At 49.1% G+C, this 18,964-nt stretch overlaps 5 protein-coding genes across 6 annotated transcripts; 3 read left to right on the top strand and 2 right to left on the bottom strand.

Moving 5' to 3' along the window:
* The first annotated feature begins 84 nt into the window (after nt 1–84).
* LOC117853959 (barley B recombinant-like protein D) lies at nt 85–4,507 on the top strand. 2 transcript variants are annotated; one of them, XM_034736234.2, is made up of 3 exons: nt 85–446; nt 1,973–2,102; nt 3,241–4,507. In XM_034736234.2, exons 2-3 carry the CDS (start codon nt 2,031–2,033, stop codon nt 4,156–4,158), a joined length of 990 nt encoding a protein of 329 aa, XP_034592125.1. In that variant the 5' UTR covers nt 85–446; nt 1,973–2,030; the 3' UTR covers nt 4,159–4,507. The 2 variants fall into 2 exon arrangements, with proteins under 2 accessions (XP_034592125.1, XP_034592126.1); XM_034736235.2 differs by having other exon boundaries at nt 85–451.
* Nucleotides 4,508–5,058: 551 nt separating this feature from the next.
* On the bottom strand, nt 5,059–6,161 carry LOC117853960 (peptidyl-prolyl cis-trans isomerase CYP18-1). Its single transcript, XM_034736236.2, has 3 exons — nt 6,011–6,161; nt 5,678–5,914; nt 5,059–5,547 (listed from the first exon to the last, which is right to left on the bottom strand). Exons 1-3 carry the CDS (start codon nt 6,011–6,013, stop codon nt 5,305–5,307), a joined length of 483 nt encoding a protein of 160 aa, XP_034592127.1. The 5' UTR covers nt 6,014–6,161; the 3' UTR covers nt 5,059–5,304.
* A 151-nt stretch (nt 6,162–6,312) lies between these two features.
* LOC117853955 (uncharacterized) lies at nt 6,313–9,778 on the top strand. The gene is made up of 3 exons (XM_034736231.2): nt 6,313–6,922; nt 7,245–7,291; nt 7,385–9,778. The coding sequence occupies exons 1-3, from the start codon at nt 6,866–6,868 to the stop codon at nt 9,600–9,602; spliced, it is 2,322 nt and encodes a 773-aa protein (XP_034592122.1). The 5' UTR covers nt 6,313–6,865; the 3' UTR covers nt 9,603–9,778.
* Nucleotides 9,779–10,216: 438 nt separating this feature from the next.
* Nucleotides 10,217–13,883, bottom strand: LOC117853956 (1-aminocyclopropane-1-carboxylate synthase 6). The gene is made up of 4 exons (XM_034736233.2): nt 13,336–13,883; nt 13,091–13,243; nt 11,748–11,908; nt 10,217–11,659 (listed from the first exon to the last, which is right to left on the bottom strand). The coding sequence occupies exons 1-4, from the start codon at nt 13,855–13,857 to the stop codon at nt 10,801–10,803; spliced, it is 1,695 nt and encodes a 564-aa protein (XP_034592124.1). The 5' UTR covers nt 13,858–13,883; the 3' UTR covers nt 10,217–10,800.
* A 2,761-nt stretch (nt 13,884–16,644) lies between these two features.
* Nucleotides 16,645–18,757, top strand: LOC117853793 (uncharacterized). Its single transcript, XM_072293136.1, has 2 exons — nt 16,645–17,533; nt 18,036–18,757. The coding sequence occupies exons 1-2, from the start codon at nt 16,645–16,647 to the stop codon at nt 18,755–18,757; spliced, it is 1,611 nt and encodes a 536-aa protein (XP_072149237.1).
* Nucleotides 18,758–18,964: the final 207 nt, after the last annotated feature.

The following is an 18,964-nucleotide window of genomic DNA, read 5'->3' as shown; positions in this document are numbered from 1 at the left end:
CCGCAACACTCGCTAGCCGCTTGCTCCCCCAACCCCTACCAGCCAAAAAAAATAAAAAAGGTAGAGAGAGAGAAGAGGCAGAGAGAGAGAGAGAGGAGCAAGAGGAAGAGAGAGACCGAGAGGGAAGAGAGGGGGGGAGGGAAGAGAGAGAGAGGGAGGGCAAGAGGGGAAGAGAGAGAACGAGAGGGAAGAGAGAGAGAGAGAGAGAGACAGAGGGAGAGGCAGTGGTGGTAACTAGCAGCCGCACCAGCTACCTCGGAGCGCCCCCCCCCCCCTCCCCCGCTCCTCGCCTCCGCCCCACTGCCGTTCCCTCCTCCCCTCGCTCTCCCACCAGCTGCTGCTCGCTCGACGGCGGCGGAGCCCACGGGCGGCAGGCCGGTCGCGCGCGCCCGTTCTTCCTCCGATGGAAGCCTCTAGAACTAGAAGGACACTCAGCTCCTGATAGTGTACGGTAACCGCTCCCATCTCTCTATTGCTTCAGCAATCGGGATGCGATTTCCCCCCATTTTTCCCCCTCCATGGTTTCGCTCGTTGGAGGCCACATTGGATGAGGGCGGAGGGTTAGGATATTCTCCCCCCTCAGCGAATCCGCGCGGGTTATGGTGGCGCTGGTGCTGGCCGATTGGGTGATCTAGGGTTTAGTGCCTCTGATTTGTGTCTCCCGTTTTTTGTACCCTGTTTATTGTGAGTTCCTGGACCAATTAGACCCGCGGGGATGGGGGCCAGTTGAGCTCCCCGTCTGCCTCCTGGAGCTGCGCGGTGTGCGCAAGGTTGTAGGACGGTTAAGTGGCAGTGGTACTGCTAGTTTGCTGCCAGTAGCAGCGTTCGTGCTTGATGTGATCGTTTGGTGGTGTGATACTGTGATCACCTCGCCGTGCATTGGGATTACGAGTGCCCTGCTGCCTTTGGAGTTGGTGGGATGGGAATTTAGTGGTGCCCTACTAGTTGCTTCTGCCACTTCTCCCTTTGCCACGCTGGGATGCTAATCCCAGACATGCTTTGTCAGTGTGGTATGGGCATTGACTGATTATATGCTTGACTATCTGGTAGGGTCGTCAGGTCCCGCCCTAAACCACATGTAAAATGTTGAAAGCAACTGGGAATTGTGTGCCACTGTTTGAGTTGGAGCGTTTTCTGTGCTTTATAAGCCTGTGAAGTTCATATTCAGAGTCATGCCAGTAATACCTCCTCAGCTGTAGTTCAGAAGTTAATCGCTTTGTTGATGGGTGTTCAGTCTAGCTAATGTTATTTTGCGTGTACACTTGCCGTATCTGACCGCTGCCTGCAATGATCGCATTTATGCTAATCCATGAAACCGGTTGCTGTTGCGGATAGGGTTTGTGAGAAGCTCCGGTACCTTTTGGGAACGCCGATGCACGTTTTTTATTCTCTTGTTTGCTGCCTGCTTTCTTGAGGATATGGCCCCTGATGTTCGTCTGGTGACTATCTTGGAACAAACCCTTCTAGAGATTGCACACTATTTTGCTGTTGCAGTGAGTATGCGCTACATGCATTTGTTCATACCTCTTGCCACAGGATGTATACGACTTATGTTGTACTAACATATGTTTCTGGCTTTCTGCTAAATTTGTGTGACAATCCATCGAAGCATTTTTCAGTTAATAGAACTCTGGTTTTGGAGTCCATCCAGAACTACCCTCTTCAAATATTTTGGAGCCATAACTCAATAATTAACATGATAAATGTTATCTTGCTCACCCACCAAGCTATACCCTGGTGAAAACTGGGCCTGGATCCATACATGTAGCTTCTTGTGTGTCCTTTTCCTCCAATTTTACGGTGACCTTCTGTTCTTATACATCCTCTTTGTTGAACTTGCTGCAGTTGAGATACTATGTAATCCTCCATTCAATAGTGAAACCCTTTTGCATTTCCTCTCTGGCCACTGTTGTTCTAGATCTGTGAACTTGCAAAAATATGCTGTGTCATTGATTTTGTTCCCTTTTTTCAGGTGGTCTACTGATCTCATAGGCATAGCTGCCCTATTTTGTTGGCGGCAAGCAGATGTAATGATGGACAACCTTGGGCATAGAGAAAATGGCAGGCAAAGGCCTGACCAATATAAAGCAGTTCATACTCAGGTTTGTGTAATTCGACATCTAGTTATGCAGCATTTCATATTTAAACATGTTCCTCTGTCATGTGAAATACACTAACTAAACATGCCATAAAACATTGCATCTGCGGCTTTCACCATTGGACATTGTGCTGTAGCTAACCTTGTTTTTAAGGATGTATGGGGTGAAGTATCTATAGACGAGTCAAAAAATGTAATTATGCCCTCTCTGCACCAAGAGCAAACCAGTCCAGCTTAAGTTAAGCTGAAAGTCTGATTACTAAAACAGAGAGATAAAGGCTGGTACCAGCTGTCCATCTTTACATACATATGTAATGGCTAATGTTAACTAGTCAAAGAACAAAACACCTTATGCAGGATTATTTAGCAGTCTGATCATTTAATTTTTGCATGGGGTAGCTTGTTATGAGTTTTTGTCTGATCTATTGCTTTTTCTGGATAGGTAGTTAGACTTTGAATTCTTATGAGTAGAGGAGCTATTTTTGGGCCAACATATCCAAACAGCTCAACTGCTTATTTACTGTTCATATCTGCTAAGTGCTACTTGCTGTATTGTATTGAAGCTACAATGTTGAAACCTGCGAGGCATATGATGTTTTTCATTTTGGAACGAACTATTATACATGCCAACTCCCTGTACCTTAATATTGAGAACTCTTGAACTTCCAAGCACTTGTCATGCATTTTTGCATAGTCATTATCTAGATTAGACTTTGTCTAACTTCATTCTCTCAGTGATATTGATATATTATAGTTGTCGTTTTTGGCTAGTTTTCTCGGGTGTTTATTTATCGTCTACCACATTTATTCTGATGAGGAATGTTGAGAATTTATGTTGCAAATGTGACACTATAACAACAGTTACATTTGTTATCCTAAAACAAGCAATGTTGCAGCCTATTTTAGCTTCCTGTTCAATTTTATCCTATCTCACTGGTGCAACACTGAACGCCGATGCAATTGGCTTCTCTTTGGTTATGCTGTATAGTTAGCAAGTAGGACTAAATGTGCAGTGTGGAACATGCATGTATTTTGTTTCAGCATTGATTAGAATTTACATATGACAAACTAGTAGCTACTGTTGTCTATTGCAAGCATGTTTTTTCCTACAATGGATTTGTGATGCATGTTCTGTGTTTCAGTGGATGATGCCTCAGCTAAAGGACCATCATAGTATGAATCTCCTGGCACTGATGAATGAGAAGGACAGTGCCATCAGAGAAAGGGACCATGCTCTCGCTGAGAAGAAAGCTGCTATAGCTGAGCGAGACATGGCGTTTGCCCAGAGGGATGCTGCAATGGCTGAACGGAATGCTGCGATTGTAGAGAGGGACAATGCCCTTGCTGCACTTGAACTTGCCCGTACAAATGGGTTTAATATGAATAACGGGAATGGATTTCACCAAGTACCTCCTCTTAATGGTACGAAGAACATCCACAACCATGACCAGCTATCTCATGTACAAACATCCCCATTGCAGCTGGCCGATTCTCCATATGACCATACCAGAGAAATGCACATATCGGAAGCATACCCTATCACAACAGCTCCAAGTAGTATTGGGAAGGGGAAGAAGCCAAGGAAGAATAGTTCCCAGGCTTCGCCATTGAAGAGGCCATCAGGTGTGCTTCGGAAAACTAAGAAAGTCGCTGGTGACTGGAAGAATGGGGGAATGTCAGGTGGGGGTGAAGATTCAGCTCGTGCTTCTGTGATGAAGAACGAGTGGAAGGACCAAGATCTTGGACTGAACCAGGTCCCATTCGATGAGTCAACCATGCCCGCACCTGCCTGCTCGTGCACGGGTGAGCTCCGTCAGTGCTACAAGTGGGGAAATGGCGGGTGGCAGTCGTCCTGCTGCACCATGAGCATGTCCATGTACCCACTTCCTGTGATGCCCAACAGGCGCCACGCTCGCATGGGTGGAAGGAAGATGAGCGGCAGTGCGTTCACGAAGTTGCTTAGCCGGCTGGCAGCTGAAGGCCACGATCTCTCGACGCCGGTGGACCTCAAGGACCACTGGGCCAAGCATGGCACAAACCGGTACATCACCATCCGGTAGCACCGGTGGCCACGTTGTATCTTCCATTCAAGCTGAAAAGGGGAGATCGCGCTAATGTTGCTTCTCCTGCATCCCAAGAGCAGGCTTAGTGGAGCTTTATTTTGTAATGTCATTGGTTTCTAGCGGATGTGGGTAGAGTTTTGTGTCCACAGTGCTGTAGGTTCTCCCCTTTCTGAACTGTTAATTGTGCTCGTGGCGCTGAAATGCTGCAGTCCACGAGAATGCAAGTGTAATTGTAGCTCCCAGGTATTCATCGTGAGATCGTTGTATAGCTGTGATATCTGGATTAAACTGGTAGTTGTGGAAGGTGGATTATAATTAGCTTCAAATATCATGTCACATTCTAGTATTCTACCTTCACGCCATACATCCAAATGTTTATTATCTTATAATAACCATTTGGTGATGGATCTAAATCTGTCGTGATATGACCGTAGCTCTCAAATGAATGCTGCAAGAAACAGTGTTCCTGTTCCAAGCTTCTGGACAAGAACTTGTGGAGAAAGGACAAGCAAGAAAATAGAAAAGCTGATAACGGCAGAGGTTGTAACCCAGGTCAGCTAACTCGTTTGAGATTTTCAAGGAGTTCCACAACTTTCAGATGTCAACCAGCGCCAAGTCTGAAACTCTGAACTGCAGATAGAAAGAGAGGGAATTCTCTCTAGAAAGAAGTCAAGAACCAAGCAAACATTTGCAGTGTCGTTACACACAGCTTATACCGACTGTCTTGCTACTATTAACATTCAGGCCATAGCTCAGAAGCACACTTTGGTTTCCTCAAACAGCATAATAAGAGAGCAATTTTCGAGGAATCTAGTCACCAACCGATAAGAGAGCATAACAGTCAGTGCAAATATAAACGGCTACCAACCAATAATCATGTCAGGGGAGAACCAACACTTCAAAGTTACAGGCCACAGCCCACAGCATCATCTGCATCATGATTAGTCCTGTGAAATTGCAATCCACATCACAATTCATAATTCAGGATGGGCAAGAAATCGCTACGCAAATCGCGGTTACATCCACCATTTCAATTTGCAACACGATGTGCTTGCAGTACCAAAGGATAGGTTCAAGCAGACCAAACCATGGATTAGCAGCCACAAAGATGCAGGATGAGCTCTCCAGGTCGGTGCTGGTGGATCAGCCGGCGAGTGGGTTGGCGTGGATGGTGACGCGGTTGAGCCTGATCTCGGCGAGCGGCCTGTCCCCCGGTCCGGTCTGCGCCTTCTCCATGAGGTCGAGGACCTCGAATCCGTGGATGACCTTGGCGAAGATGGTGTAGTGTCCGTTGAGGTGCGGCTGCTTGGCGTAGGTGATGAAGAACTGGCTGCCGTTGGTGTTTGGCCCGCTGTTGGCCATCGACATGATCCCCCTTGCGTTGTGCTGCCGACAAATTAATCCAATCCAGAAGTCAGTAAGTTAGCGAGGGTTGGTTGGGTTTCGTCAGAGGAAGGAATCGAATTCGATCGACCAGCGAGTCAATCAATCATCGATCAGATCAGATCAACGGTACCTTGAGGGACTCCCTGAACTCGTCGGCGAACTTGGCGCCCCAGATGGATGCGCCGCCCTTGCCGGTGCCGGTGGGGTCGCCGCCCTGGATCATGAAGCCCTTGATGTTGCGGTGGAAGACGGTGCCGTCGTAGTAGCCGCTGGCGCAGAGGGCAAGGAAGTTCTCCGCCGTGCGGGGCACCTGGTCGCAGAACACCTCGCACTTGATGTCGCCCAGGTTCGTGTGCAGCGTCACCGACTGCGAAGCATATCCATCCGTCCGTCGATTCGGTCAGTAACAAGGGGTAGAAATCGAGCGAGAGAGAGCGAGGGGAGGAAGGGGAGAGAGTATCACCATGGCTCCGGGGCGGAGCGGGAGAGGCGGCGGGGGAGGCGGTGGCGGGGGGTTTAGGAGGCGGCGAGCCGGCGAGACAGACGACGGGTGGTCTGCAGGGCAGCAGGGGTAGTGTTTGAGTTGTGCTCGGCTCGTGCGGGCCGGACGGAGAAGACAAGCAAGTCTGGAAGAAGAAGAAGAAGGCGGTGTGGGCGTGTTGGGCTCTTGGGTTGGGCCGCCGTATAGGCCGGGATTAATTTGGTGGAACGGTCAAGAGCTCTCTGTAAATCATTTTTCTAATTAAAAAAAGAGCTATCTGGAAATGAAGCGCGCCCGCCGCCCGAGGCCCTTCCGTTTCCTGTCGACCTTGGGCGGCGGCCACCGCTCCCCGCACCGGCCGCCCGCCCCAAGCGCGCCTCGTCGGCAACAGATTTCACACCCGGCGGCCCTGTCAGCCGTAGCCGCATCCCCTACGCGTCCCGGCATGCCGCCTCCCGCGTGCGCGCACGACGCCGTGGCGCCCAGCCAACAGCCTTGCGCTGCACAGCTCGCCGCAGGGCTGCGTAAGGCGGCGCAGCAGCGGAGGCGGAGCGGAGGAAACGAAGCGGGATGGCGAGCAAGCAGGACGTCGCGGTCCTCCGCACTGGACTTTACTTCGAGACTGGCGCCGTCATCACGAACTTCCCCCAGGCACAGCGTAGGTGATGCTTGCAACATGTTCGACAAAATGCTGACCGCATGTTCGGCAAGGTTTCTTTTTCAATATCGGCATGATATAAGGCAGAGGCTGGCACGTGCGATGCCCAACAAATATGGCCGTGATCATCAAGAGAGTAAGGGGATGAAGGTGTCAGGGGCTAACTAGTGCTTCACCAGATGATGCTTGCCTGCTGCCTGCTATTCAGCATTCAGGGCCTTTGCCATCATGCACCGGTGAGTTCAGAGATCAGATTAAATCCGTCTGCGTAAGTATCTGTCTATAAAATGTTGTTGGATCACATTTAGAGTAAAAAATGGGCATATGCATATCAGCTTTGAGAATTTTAGATTGCACCACAAGCCAGGCAAAGAATTTATGCTTTTCTTCCGTGTGTGCTCTCCATATACATGACCATTGGAAGGTGCTGCAAGTACCGAGCGTTTGAATGTTGTAGGATGATTTTGCCGTGTACGTTCCATTAGTATTCCATCTCCAGGCGATCTGTTCTGGTTGATCATTGAATTGCACTTGTTCTACTGCATCGCATCGCAACAGAAACTCAGCCATTTCTACAGCAGTGGACCATTCGCCAAAGCCCTCAGGTCCGGTTCTGATTCATGACATCCTCCCTCACCTTTTCATCACCATTCACGTTAATTTGGTCTAATTATCTCTTCTTCTCCCTCCACCTCTAGCATGGACAAGTTTGGAGTACCCGCAGACATTGGAGAAGCCATGGGGATCAAGAATTCCACCACAACCTTTACCCAGAGCTGGGGCAGCACTCAAGGCCAGCTGGTGCGCGTGGAAGTCCTCGTCCTCTTCAGCGCCTTGATCTGCATCCTCGTCGAGCTTTTTGGCTCACGTTGGCGGTGGTATAGCCAGGAATTCTTCCGCTTCTTCGTGTGGGCGGTGTACACGCTCTTCACTGTGCTGGCCCCCTACACCATCGGATTGCTGCAGGACAGTCCCTTCCGTGACCAGACTTTCGTCCTGTGGGCCACCATCCTCCTCCTCATCCAAGTGGATGTCGATTCCATCTCAGTTTACAGCATACATGACATTGAGCATAGGAAGAGGATGTTTGTGCAGCACTTGTTACAGATCATCCTTGTGCTATGGCTGATTGTGAATTGCAAAGGTCACAACATAAGCTACACTGCAAACATCTGGATATTCTGGATTCAGAGCGTCATTTTGACGTACAGAAACTATCAGAGTTTAAGCAATGCGAGCAAAAAAGGAGGCTTGCTGAAGCTGTCTAAAGTAGTTGCTGATTACATGATGATTGAGCATGAGCAAATACCTCAGGGCTTGAACCCTAACCCTGGAACCATGGAAGGGTACAAGTACATTTTCCACGGTGAAGAAGAAGTAGCTACCCTGCTTCCCACTGCACCTGAATATACAGAGGCCACAAGGAGAAAATGCACCACCATTGATTCCGTGTGCCAATGGATCAGGAGAGAGAGCGCCTTGAACCAGGAAGCAAAGGAAACATTGAAGGACGTTGCGCTCTCCTTCTCACTGTTTAAATTGTTGAAGCGGAGGTTGTGCGGATACCAGATTGGTGAAGCTGGCCTCGCCAAGACATTAGATTTTGTGCTTCATGGGCTCATCTCTGAAGAAGGTAACTATATTCGTGCTTTTGGAGTTATAGAGATGGAGTTGTCGTTCATGTATGATTTCCTCTATACAAGATTCAACACAGAGCATACTGTGGCTAAGGGCTTCACAGCATGGTTTATCGTAATAATCGTTACTGTTTCAAATAGTATCTCAGGAGCATTTAGCAGGCACTACCATCGCAGTAGTTTGGAACAGAGAGTTCATGGAATCGATGTTACTCGCTGGGTAACCATTGTGTTGTTTATCATTGTGTTAGCATGGTATCTTCCACTACGTGGCTACCCAGACTGGAGGTGGTACATGGTGCACGAGCTCCATGTCCACCAACGACAACGACCCACGCGGATGTTAATTTTGACTAAAACTTCTTTTGTAAAAGACGACGCAAAAAGATCGTGGCAGAGAGCGCTTGGGCAGCACTCCCTGTTACTCAACTTTGACTACCGCCCCTCGAATGTGCTATCGCTTTTGTCACTGGGTTTGGTCGACGCAACAAGAGAAGGACAGAAGGCTGGGGAAAAGATCAAGTTGACAGATGAACTCATCGAGCGCGTCCTTTCTGGGTTCAAAGAGAGCAAAGGACAGTTACAAGATGGGCAATCGGCTCTAGCCAAAAATCAGCTGGAAAGCCAGTTCTCATGGGCCTGCACCCTGTCCACACATATAGATAAGATTCTTGTATGGCACATCGGGACGACCATCGCCATGGATGGTCACCCGGTTCCTCCAACCGGCGACCACCGTGTCGCCAAGACGTTGTTGGACTACTGCGCCTACCTGGTGGCTTTTGTTCCGGACATGCTGCCCGGCCATGGCTATGACACCCAGTGCATCTTCGACGCCGTGGTCGCGGAAGCCTGGGAAAGCATCACCGGTTGTGACAGTATAAGCAGCCGGTGTGAGAAGCTGGTGATGGCGGTCTTGCCGAGCAACACCAGCTGCACAACCCTGGAGTTGGGGGCCAGGCTCGGGAGGGAGCTCAGGGGCGTGGTTCCGGAGGAGCGGAGGTGGAAGGTGTTGGCTGACTTCTGGGCCGAGTTCATCCTCTTCCTCGCGCCATCAAGCAATGTCGAGATCCACACTGAGATGCTTGCCACCGGCGGGGAGTTCATGACCCATCTCTGGCACTGCTCACACACGCCGGCATTCTGGAGCGTCCCTCTACGACTGACGGTGCGCAAGGTAACAACGGTGCCCCTGCACATGATTTACCTGTTTGAGGGATCAAAACATTCTGGTCTGAAGCGCACTGCTAGCACTTCTGCTGGAGTGATTGGTTTGTGATGATTGCTGATTCGTAATGTTGATTTGGGTACAGGGTGAATATTGTTTTTCACATGATTGTGTATTTGTGTTTTAAGTTAGCACTTAGCTGTGTGCTGTTCGTGTAACAAAGCAGAGTTGTCTGATTCATTTACTTTATGTATATGTACTTTCTCAGCCGAAGGAGCATTCGCCAATTCCTTTGCCCTGAGTTGTTGTCCACGTTAAATACCTTATTTACTACAGCTGTTGCACTATACATGATTACCAGAATTTTGGTGGAAGTTTAGAGACCGTAGCCGATAGCTAGAGTTTGAACCTCTGTCAACATATACATCAAAATTTGAGGATGATATTATGAGAATAATTTTTTCATTTTATTTTGTTGACGTCTCATTTCTTCATCTCAACAAGACCGTTTCTTTGATTTCTTCCCCAATTACTAAGCTCGAAATGGCATATTGAGTTGCCTGAGGCATTTTGGTCAACCTCCACAAGTACAGTAGATGTCTCCTTCCAAGAAACAAGTAAAGATTTCTTTTTGAAATTGAAAACAAGTAAAGATTGGAACGCAGAATTCTTCTCATTATTTCCCCACCCCTCCACTGACTGAATTGTTCTGCTCATGAACCCCCTAAAAAATAAATCGTTTTCGGTCACAACGTATAAACAGCGTCCAAAACCCTGGCACATGCAGGAACCATTGCTTTACAAAACCCGAACCTGAACACTAACTTATGTAACCAAAGAACCAAAAGAAAAGGAAAAAGGAAAAAAACAAACAAGAGCCGATCCGGATGAAAGGATTGGCTCGGCGCCTCAACCTTATCACCAGATGGGCAATTTGTCATCTGAATCACCTACAGCGCTACAAGGGAAGCAACCGAGAGCAACAGGGTGTAACCATCCAGAGTGCTGCATCATCATTGCTCATCAGAAACAGCAGACAGTTGGCCAATAGAAACATGTTTCCGGAATCCCATTCATCCCATTCTTTTTTTTATTTCAAAAAAAGAATCCATTCATCCTTCCGCCAGCTGAGGGGCTCCTAGCAATTGTCAGTTCCCGTGGCAAGAAGACACTGAATTTCTATGATCCAAAATAAATGGATTGTGCACCCTTTTTCATGAATTCCCCTGTACTCCACTGTGGAGCACCCGGCGAGATATGGTTATTTCAATACCACGGGGGTTTGGAAAAAAAAAAGGAACCTAGTCTTTTAACTGTTTGACTTGTGGCTATCTGTAACCCTCCTGAGCCTTTCCACCAAGACAGGAATGTCCTCCTCACTCAATGCTGTGAAACAACACCTGAACCATCCAGGCTCAATGCAATGGCAAGATGAACCTGGAGTGACATTGACCTTTGCCTCCTCCAACAGCCTGTCCCAGAGCTTGCGTTCTCCTTTCTCGCTGTAAGACCGGATGTACTTGCTCATGTCTGCCCAGCAGTAGAACCCTCCACTGCTCTTGAAGCATTCAACCCCCACTTGTTTCAAAGCACTGACAAACAAATGGTACATTTTCTGGAGCCTCTCTCTGTTAACCTTTAGGTATTCTGAAATGAACCTTTGGTCTGAAAGCATGGAAACAAGCAAGCGTTGTGTTGGCGTTGACACTGATGAGAATCGAGCAATTTTAGCAGCAGCTGTGACAATGCTTTCATTGTAGGAATATATCACTCCAACTCGAAACCCAGCAAGAGATAGGTCTTTTGAGAGTCCATATATTATGTGAACCCTGCCTTTATCAAAGTCTTCTAGCTCATTCACAACCTCTGCCACACTGACAAATTTGTCACTGCCATACGTTGAACCAGCAAATATTTCATCAGAAATAAAGTGTATGTTCTTCTCTGCAGCAAACTCTAGAAGATCATGCAGTGTTTCCCTTGGCACAATGCCTCCTGTTGGGTTGGAAGGGTTAGATATGAGAACCCCACGAACCCTTACGCCTCGCTTCTTTGCCTGTTTGTAAGCTATTTCAAGAGCAGTGATACTAATGTTAAAGTTATCAGTGCTACGGCAAGGAACAGGTATCAACTCAACGCCAGTTCGCCATTTTATATCCCTATCCCAACTGCGGAAACAAAGGTCGTGAGGTCAGTTCATCACTTTAAAATCAAAACCAAGCATAGCAATGTACGAAGAGAGTGAACAAACATTACCCTGGGTAGTAAGGTGATGGGACAAGAAATGCATTTCCTGGATCAGCAATACAGAAACTCAGTATTTCCATTGCAGGAGTTGCACCAGATGTAACCACCATTTGAGATGGGTCGAAGGATACTGATTCATGCATGATTTGCCTCATGAATCCAGCAAGAGCCTGAAACAGAAACCGAGTTCATATTTGGAAATTAATTACCACACCAAAAAAACAAAACAATTTAGGATTCATGGAAGTAGAGCCCTAAAACATATATAACAACGCTTGCAATAGGGCGTAGCAGTGTTGCGTTGGGCCATCTTGTTCGGAAGCAGATTGAGAAGATATGCTGGAGAAAATAGGATGCGTGTACTAGTCCCAGTTTCCATGAAACATTTACAATTCAGAACAGGTTACTTAGATTCCCTGAATGAATCAGTTGGAATTTAGTTCACTAAACAGCAATGAGCAAAAATGGAAAATAAGATAAAAGGGAATGCTTCAAATCCAATAAGCAGAACCATATTTACCAGCATCGGTTGGGATCAAGGTGTTTTAGCAGCATAGTTTTCAACATTAGCAGAATAATACAAAGTAAAATCTTTTTTTAGGATGTAATACAATGTAAAATCTCATGTCAAATTCACAAATATTCACAGCAGTTAAAGGCGCAGGACTAGTTAGACTTTTGAAATCTTCACATATTTAGGAACAAGCAGATCAAAACAAGGTATACTCGTGTCGAGTCAAGATTTGACAAATGGTGCAATTCCAGCCACCAAGGATCCACATGCCTAGAATGACAACCAAGAAAAAAAAACAGAGCTGCAATGGTGACCCTTTGTCGCACCTGCTTCAGATAACGTATATATGGCTACGAAAAATCAACAGCAAAAAGGAAACAAACAAAATTACACAACACCGTGAGAATTGAGAACAATGGTACCCCACATCAGGCTTAGACGTTAACTCCAGTTGCCTGATTTTTCAGCAACTCCATGATTAAGCCATACTGTTATCTTATCTCTGATAGAGGTACCAACTCCAACACTCACCGTGTCTAGTATAATCCACCGAATCAAAACAATAACGTAAAAAGTGTTGTTAGCACCGAAACTTTTTTTCTGAAAGAGGAAAAGGAACTAAAATCCGTCATCATACTCCACAGGTCGAATGAAGCACTATGACATCGTAAGTTCTTAAGATCAATTATTTGGGGGGTCGATGGAACCGAAGTGGCCGATTTCAAACCATAGCAAAATCTGGCCAAACATGGAAAGCCATCATGCAGATAGAATCACGGAATGGAATGTTTTGTGGACGGAGGAACAGGAAGGGAATCAAGGGATTCCGTCAGCCTACCATCTTGAAGGCAAGTATCCCGTCGTACGGCTGGTAGGTAGCGAGCCCCCTGATGGTAAGGTCCCTGGCCTCCTCCCCGGCTCCCGCAATCCCGTCCAGCATCGCCGCCGCCGCGTGCTCCTCTATCCAGCGCCCCACCAAATCCAGCGACAGCTGCACGCGCGGTCGTCCATCAATATCTCCGAACAAATTCCTCGGAGGAGGGGGGGTAAAAAAAGTAAGGAAGGGGGTAGCACGATCCGTACGTGGTTCTCGGCGAGGCCGAGGTTGATGAGTCCGTCGGGGTTGGACGCGGCGTGGTATGGGTTGTCGGCGCAGCGGCGGAGGCCGGCGTAGTAGAGCGAGTCCTCGTCACCGGAGCGGACGACGGCGCCGCGGGCGGAGAGCCCGGGGAGCGCGGCGCGCGGGGTGAGGAGGCCCCGCGAGTGGGAGCGGTGGATCGGGGAGGCGGCCGTGGAGTTGGCGCTCCCCGCGGCGGAGGGGGAGGCGGGGCCCGGCGGCGGGGACCCGGGCGCGGCGGCCGGGGGGCGGTTGCGCTTGATGTAGAGCTGGAGGAAGTAGAAGAGCGCGCAGGGGATGAGGGAGCCGAGCACGAGGCCGCCCCGGCCCTGCACCACCCCCTGCAGCGGCACGACGATGCGCATCCCGCCGTCCGCGCGCGGCCGCGCCGCCCTGTCGCGTGATGCTGACGATGACGGCGGCGGCGGGTTCCTCTTCCTGTTCTTGCGGGCTGCGGTGGGGCCGAGGTCGTCGTCGTCGTCCCTCATGTGCGCGGGCGCGGCTGCGGCGGCAGTCCGTGCCGCGGCGTCGTGGGGGGCGCGCGGCGGCGCCGGGGCAGCATAGGCGGGGGCGCGCGCGTGGGGGTGGGCGGGATTCGGTTGGCGCGGGCGGGGGATTTGGGGGGTTTGGGGGCGTGGCGCGGGGGGTGGCTCCGTGGTGGTGGTGGTGGTGGCGGGGGGCGTCTGGCTCTGGGCGAGGAGGGAAGGGAGGAGGTGGGGGACGCCCGGTTTGGCGTCTTGCTCGCCGCTTCTGGCGCCGGGCGGTGAACGAACCAACCCCCCGTCGGCTTGGCTTGGGGGCTTGGGCGGAACAGAGCGGCTCAGGTGGTGGGGAGGCCGTTGTCCATTCCACGCCGGGGCTCGGCAGCCGACCGTTCCCGTTTCTGCGTCCGGCCGACGATACAGACAAACGTGTGGGCATGGCTCGTGCTGGGTGTGCTGGCCCGTCCTTTGTTGTAAGTTTGAGTAGACCATTTCTAATAAAGGTGGAAGGGCTTGCTGGCTTAGAGGAGATGTTTTCTAAAAAGAAGAAAGATTTGCAGCGCGTATTTGGTAGGGATCCAGATTCTCGTAGAAATATTTTGGATCCAGATTCTTGTAGAAAACGTTTCTCGTATAAACCAGAATCACTTTTGTAGAATCATTCATTTGGCTAACTGGCTAGAATCGGATTCTTGAAAGGTGGTTAAAAACAATATGTTTACATGAAAAAATTATAGAAATTGATATATTTAAACAAAATATTGATTTTTTTGAGTGAGGAACGTTTAAAATGCGACCCATTTTAACTTGTTGCGCTTAAAAAGATCAATAGAAATATTTATAGATTAGACGGGAGACAGGACAACATGAATCGGAATAACGAGAAACTACCTGGGTGGTGATTCTGATTCATAGTAGAAAAAAGCAAGAACATTAGAAATGTTTCAAGTGATTCAAAGAAGAATCGGAACTGATTCAGCAAGCCTTCTATTGATTCAAAGAAGAATCGGAACTGATTCAGCAAGCCAAACAGGATCTTATTATCATCATGTCATTTGCATGTAGTACTTAAAAGATGGATATCGACGCGTCATTACGCTCAAGATTATAACATCAACTCAACACGTACCTACAATTGAAGTGCTTAGACGAGCTATCTATCGATCGATCATATTTTGATCTCAGGATTCGATATAATATCAACCATGAGACGCTAATTACACAGTATAAATCTGGCCCGCCGTTAAATCATCTTCAGCTGTTCTATATATCATGGACATCTCATTCCTCCTACGCTACCTTCTTTAAGTGAGGATGGCCACCAAAAGATGCCGACGTCCTTGCGACCTTTGCCCAAAGCCTCCTCCGCTCTGAGCCTCCTCCGCTTACCTTTTTAAACATGGTTAGCCTCGAGTCCTCATCATCCTTAAGAGTGAAACCCTAAAGAGTAAAATACACCGCTAGCCCATGAACTTTGCATCGAGTGTCATCTAGATCCCAAACTCCTAAAATGCACATCTAAGTCAATAAACTTGTTAATCGATTTATGTGAGATCCAAATCACCATTACTTGTGTTAAATCGACAACATGGCATGATGACTGTTGTGCTATCGATGGACTCCAACGAGGGGGTGTCCTCGCCACGCACTCATGTACCTCGGCACTACGAGGGAGATCTAACTTGTGGGCTCCACATGCCAAATTCACATCAACATCCAGTTAGCATGCCACATGGGTGGATTAACCTTGATTATGGAGATTTAGATCTCATGTGAACTAATTACCAAGTTCGGAACTCTAATGTGCATTTTAGAAGTTCGGGACTCTAGTGTGCATTTTAGAAGTTCAGAGACCTAGATGAATACCTGCCAAGTTCGTGGGGCGGCCGTGCATTTTACTCAACCCTAAATATCGAAGGAAGTTCAACGCAGTTTTTCTTAGGCGACTGAAATTCGGCGTCGAAACCCTAAATATCGGCAGCGTACCGGTGGTGCCGATCACCCTGTTTATCGCTATCGAGTTGATGCTTTAGCCAGGGCAACCATGTCATGCGCGCGTACGGCCGCCGTCCAACGTGCCACCCAGCAGTCATACGCCGTGACACGCGACAGCGTGGTTGATGCCTACTCCTCAGCTCCGTTCCGTCTTCCGTGTTTTTTCCTCTTCTTTTCGACAGCACCAACAAAAAAAACATCGAATTCTCAGCTCCATCGGTCGCAAGGAACAAGAGGCAACAAGGGAAGGGAAGATTCTCCTCGGTCTCCCGTGGCCACTCTTGTTCGCATCCGCCGCGTAGTAATGGTCGGAGGCGAGGGACCTGCTGTCTGCTGATGCTGAGCTGAAAAGAACGGGGCGGGAGCCCACAACTGTGGCGGAAGATGACGAGGGGGCGTTGGCCGTTTCCGGCCGCCGAGAGCCGTGGCGGGCTCGACAAGGGAGACGGCGACGAGGCGGCACGAGGAGCCACACGTACCAGGAGCTGAGCTGAGCTCCCGAAGCTGGCCTGCGACCGTTGCGTCCATCCGTTTCTCGTTGGGTTGGTGATCAGTGACGTCACAGGTCGCGTAGCTGACTCGTCAACGCGTCCAGGTAATCTTTTTCTTAAGAAATACTAATAGTATAATAATTCTTGTGCCGGCCCACGCCCCGGGGCAAGCCCGGCACAAGCCCCCTCCCGTGCCGACCCCGCATTTCAAATTTCCTCGGCTTTCCCTTTATTCCTCCGCCGCTTCTCCGGCCACCGCCTTCAAACACCTGGAGATATTGGAGTACCCGCAGACATCGGAGAAGCTATGGGGATCAAGAGTTCCACCACAACCTTTACCGAGAGCTGGGGCAGCACTCAAGGCCAGCTGGTGCGTGTGGAAGTCCTCATCCTCTTCAGCGCCTTGATCTGGATCCTCGTCGAGTATTTTGGCTCACGCCGGCGGCGGTATAGCCAGGGGTTCTTCCGCTTCTTCGTGTGGGCGGTGTACACGCTCTTCACCGTGCTGACCCCCTACACCATCGGATTGCTGCAGGATGGTCCCTTCCGTGACCAGACTTTCGTCCTGTGGGGCACTATCCTCCTCTTCATCCAAGCAAATGTCGATTCCATCTCAGTTTATAGCATACATGACATTGAGCACAGGAAGAGGGTGTTTGTGCAGCACTTGTTACAGATCATCCTTGTGCTATGGCTTATTGTGAATTGCAAAGGTCACAACGGAAGCTACACTGCAAACATCTGGATATTTTGGATTCTGAGCGTCATTTGGACGTACAGAAAGTATCAGAGTTTAAGCAACGCGAGCAAAAAAGGAGGTTTGCTGAAGGTGTCTAAAGTAGTCGCTGATTATATGATGATTGAGCATGAGCAAATACCTCGGGGCTTCAACCCTAGAACCATGGAAGGGTACAAGTACATTTTCCACGGTGAAGAAAAAGTAGCTTCCCTGCTTCCCACCGCACCTGAATATATAGAGGCCGCAAGGAGAAAATGCTCCACCATTGATAAAGTGTGGCGATGGATCGAGCATGAGAACACTTTCAACCAGGAAGCTAAGGAAACACTGAAGGACTTTGCGCTCTCCTTCTCACTGTTTAAATTGTTGAAGCGGAGGTTGTGCGGATACCAGATTGCTGAAGCTGGCCTCGCCAAGACATTAGATTTCATGCTTCATGGGCTCATCTCTGAAGAAGGTAACTATGTTCGTGCTTTTGGAGTTATAGAGATGGAGTTGTCATTCCTATATGATTTCCTCTATACAAGGTTCGACACAGAGTATTTGGTGTTTAAGGTCTTGACACTATGGTTTGTCGTAATAACCGTTCCTATTTCAAATAGTTATTTCTCAGGAGCATTTAGCAGGCGCTACCATCGCAGTAGTTTGGAACAGAGAGTTCATGGAATCGATGTTACTCGCTGGGTAACCATTGTGCTGCTTATCATTGTGTTAGCATCGTATGTTGCGCTACTTGTCAGCACATCTCTAGAAACTGTCAGCCCAGCGTGGAGGTGGGACATAGTGGAGGTGCTCCATTGCTACCAACTACCCACTTTGGTTCAAACTTCTATTGTAAAACGGAGAGCAAAAAAATCGTGGCAGAGAGCGCTTGGGCAGCACTCCCTGTTACTCAACTTCGACTACCACCCGAGGAATGTGCTATCGCTTCTGTCACTGGGTTTGGTCGACGCAACAAGAGAAGGACAGAAGGCGGGGGGAAAAGATCAAGTTGACACATGAACTCATCGAGCGCGTCCTTTCTGGGTTCAAAGAGAGCAATGGGCAGTTACAAGATGGGCAATCGGCTTTGGCCAAAAATCAGCTGGGAAGCCAGTTCTCATGGGCCTGCACCCTGTCCACACATATACATAAGATTCTTGTATGGCACATCGGGACGACCATCGCCATGGATGGTCACCCGGTTCCTCCAACCGGCGACCACCGTGTCACCAAAACGCTGTCGGACTACTGCGCCTACCTGGTGGCTTTTGTTCCGGACATGCTGCCCGGCCATAGCTATGACACCCAGTGCATCTTCGACGCCGTGGTCGTGGAAGCTCGGAAAAGCATCACCGGTTGTGACAGTATAAGCAGCCGGTGTGAGAAGCTGGTGACGACGGTCTTGCCGAGCAACAGCAACTGCACAATCCTGCAGCTGGGGGGCAGGCTCGGGAGGGAGCTCAGGGGCGTGCCGGAGAAGCAGAGGTGGAAGATGTTGGCTGACTTCTGGGCTGAGTTCATCCTCTTCCTCGCACCATCAAGTAATGCCGAGATCCATGCTGAGAAGCTTGCCGCCGGCGGGGAGTTCATGACCCATCTCTGGGCACTGCTTACACACGCCGGCATTCTGGAGCGCCCTTCTACGACCGACGGTGCGCGAGGTAACAACGGTGCCCCTGCACAGGATTTACCTGTTTGAGGGATCAAAACATTCTGATCTGAAGCGCACTGCTAGCACTTTTGCTGGAGTGATTGGTTTGTGATGATTGCTGATTCGTCAGATTTGATGTTGATTTGGGTACAGGGTGAATCTTGTTTTCACATGATTGTGCATTTGTGTTGTAAGTTAGCACTCAGCAGTGTGCTGATCCGTAGGTGGGATTGCTGATAGCTAGGATCCACACGT

The sequence above is a fragment of the Setaria viridis genome, chromosome 4, assembly GCF_005286985.2.
Source record: "Setaria viridis chromosome 4, Setaria_viridis_v4.0, whole genome shotgun sequence".
NCBI classification, from domain to species: Eukaryota; Viridiplantae; Streptophyta; class Magnoliopsida; order Poales; family Poaceae; genus Setaria; species Setaria viridis.
This window is presented reverse-complemented; position numbering and strand designations above follow the sequence as displayed.

Excerpts from the sequence above, each read along its gene's own strand:
- LOC117853959 (XM_034736234.2), top strand. The coding sequence starts at position 2,031 with ATGATGGACAACCTTGGGCATAGAGAAAATGGCAGGCAAAGGCCTGAC. Across the intron at positions 2,103-3,240 it reads ATAAAGCAGTTCATACTCAG|TGGATGATGCCTCAGCTAAA; the intron begins GTTTGTGTAATT and ends TCTGTGTTTCAG.
- LOC117853960 (XM_034736236.2), bottom strand. Across the intron at positions 5,548-5,677 it reads AGTTCAGGGAGTCCCTCAAG|CACAACGCAAGGGGGATCAT; the intron begins GTACCGTTGATC and ends ATTTGTCGGCAG.
- LOC117853955 (XM_034736231.2), top strand. The coding sequence starts at position 6,866 with ATGATGCTTGCCTGCTGCCTGCTATTCAGCATTCAGGGCCTTTGCCAT. Across the intron at positions 6,923-7,244 it reads GCCTTTGCCATCATGCACCG|AAACTCAGCCATTTCTACAG; the intron begins GTGAGTTCAGAG and ends GCATCGCAACAG. Across the intron at positions 7,292-7,384 it reads CCATTCGCCAAAGCCCTCAG|CATGGACAAGTTTGGAGTAC; the intron begins GTCCGGTTCTGA and ends CTCCACCTCTAG.
- LOC117853956 (XM_034736233.2), bottom strand. The coding sequence starts at position 13,857 with ATGAGGGACGACGACGACGACCTCGGCCCCACCGCAGCCCGCAAGAAC. Across the intron at positions 13,244-13,335 it reads TCGGCCTCGCCGAGAACCAC|CTGTCGCTGGATTTGGTGGG; the intron begins GTACGGATCGTG and ends CCGCGCGTGCAG. Across the intron at positions 11,909-13,090 it reads GGATACTTGCCTTCAAGATG|GCTCTTGCTGGATTCATGAG; the intron begins GTAGGCTGACGG and ends TTTCTGTTTCAG.
- LOC117853793 (XM_072293136.1), top strand. The coding sequence starts at position 16,645 with ATGGGGATCAAGAGTTCCACCACAACCTTTACCGAGAGCTGGGGCAGC. Across the intron at positions 17,534-18,035 it reads TGGGCTCATCTCTGAAGAAG|AGAAGGACAGAAGGCGGGGG; the intron begins GTAACTATGTTC and ends CGACGCAACAAG.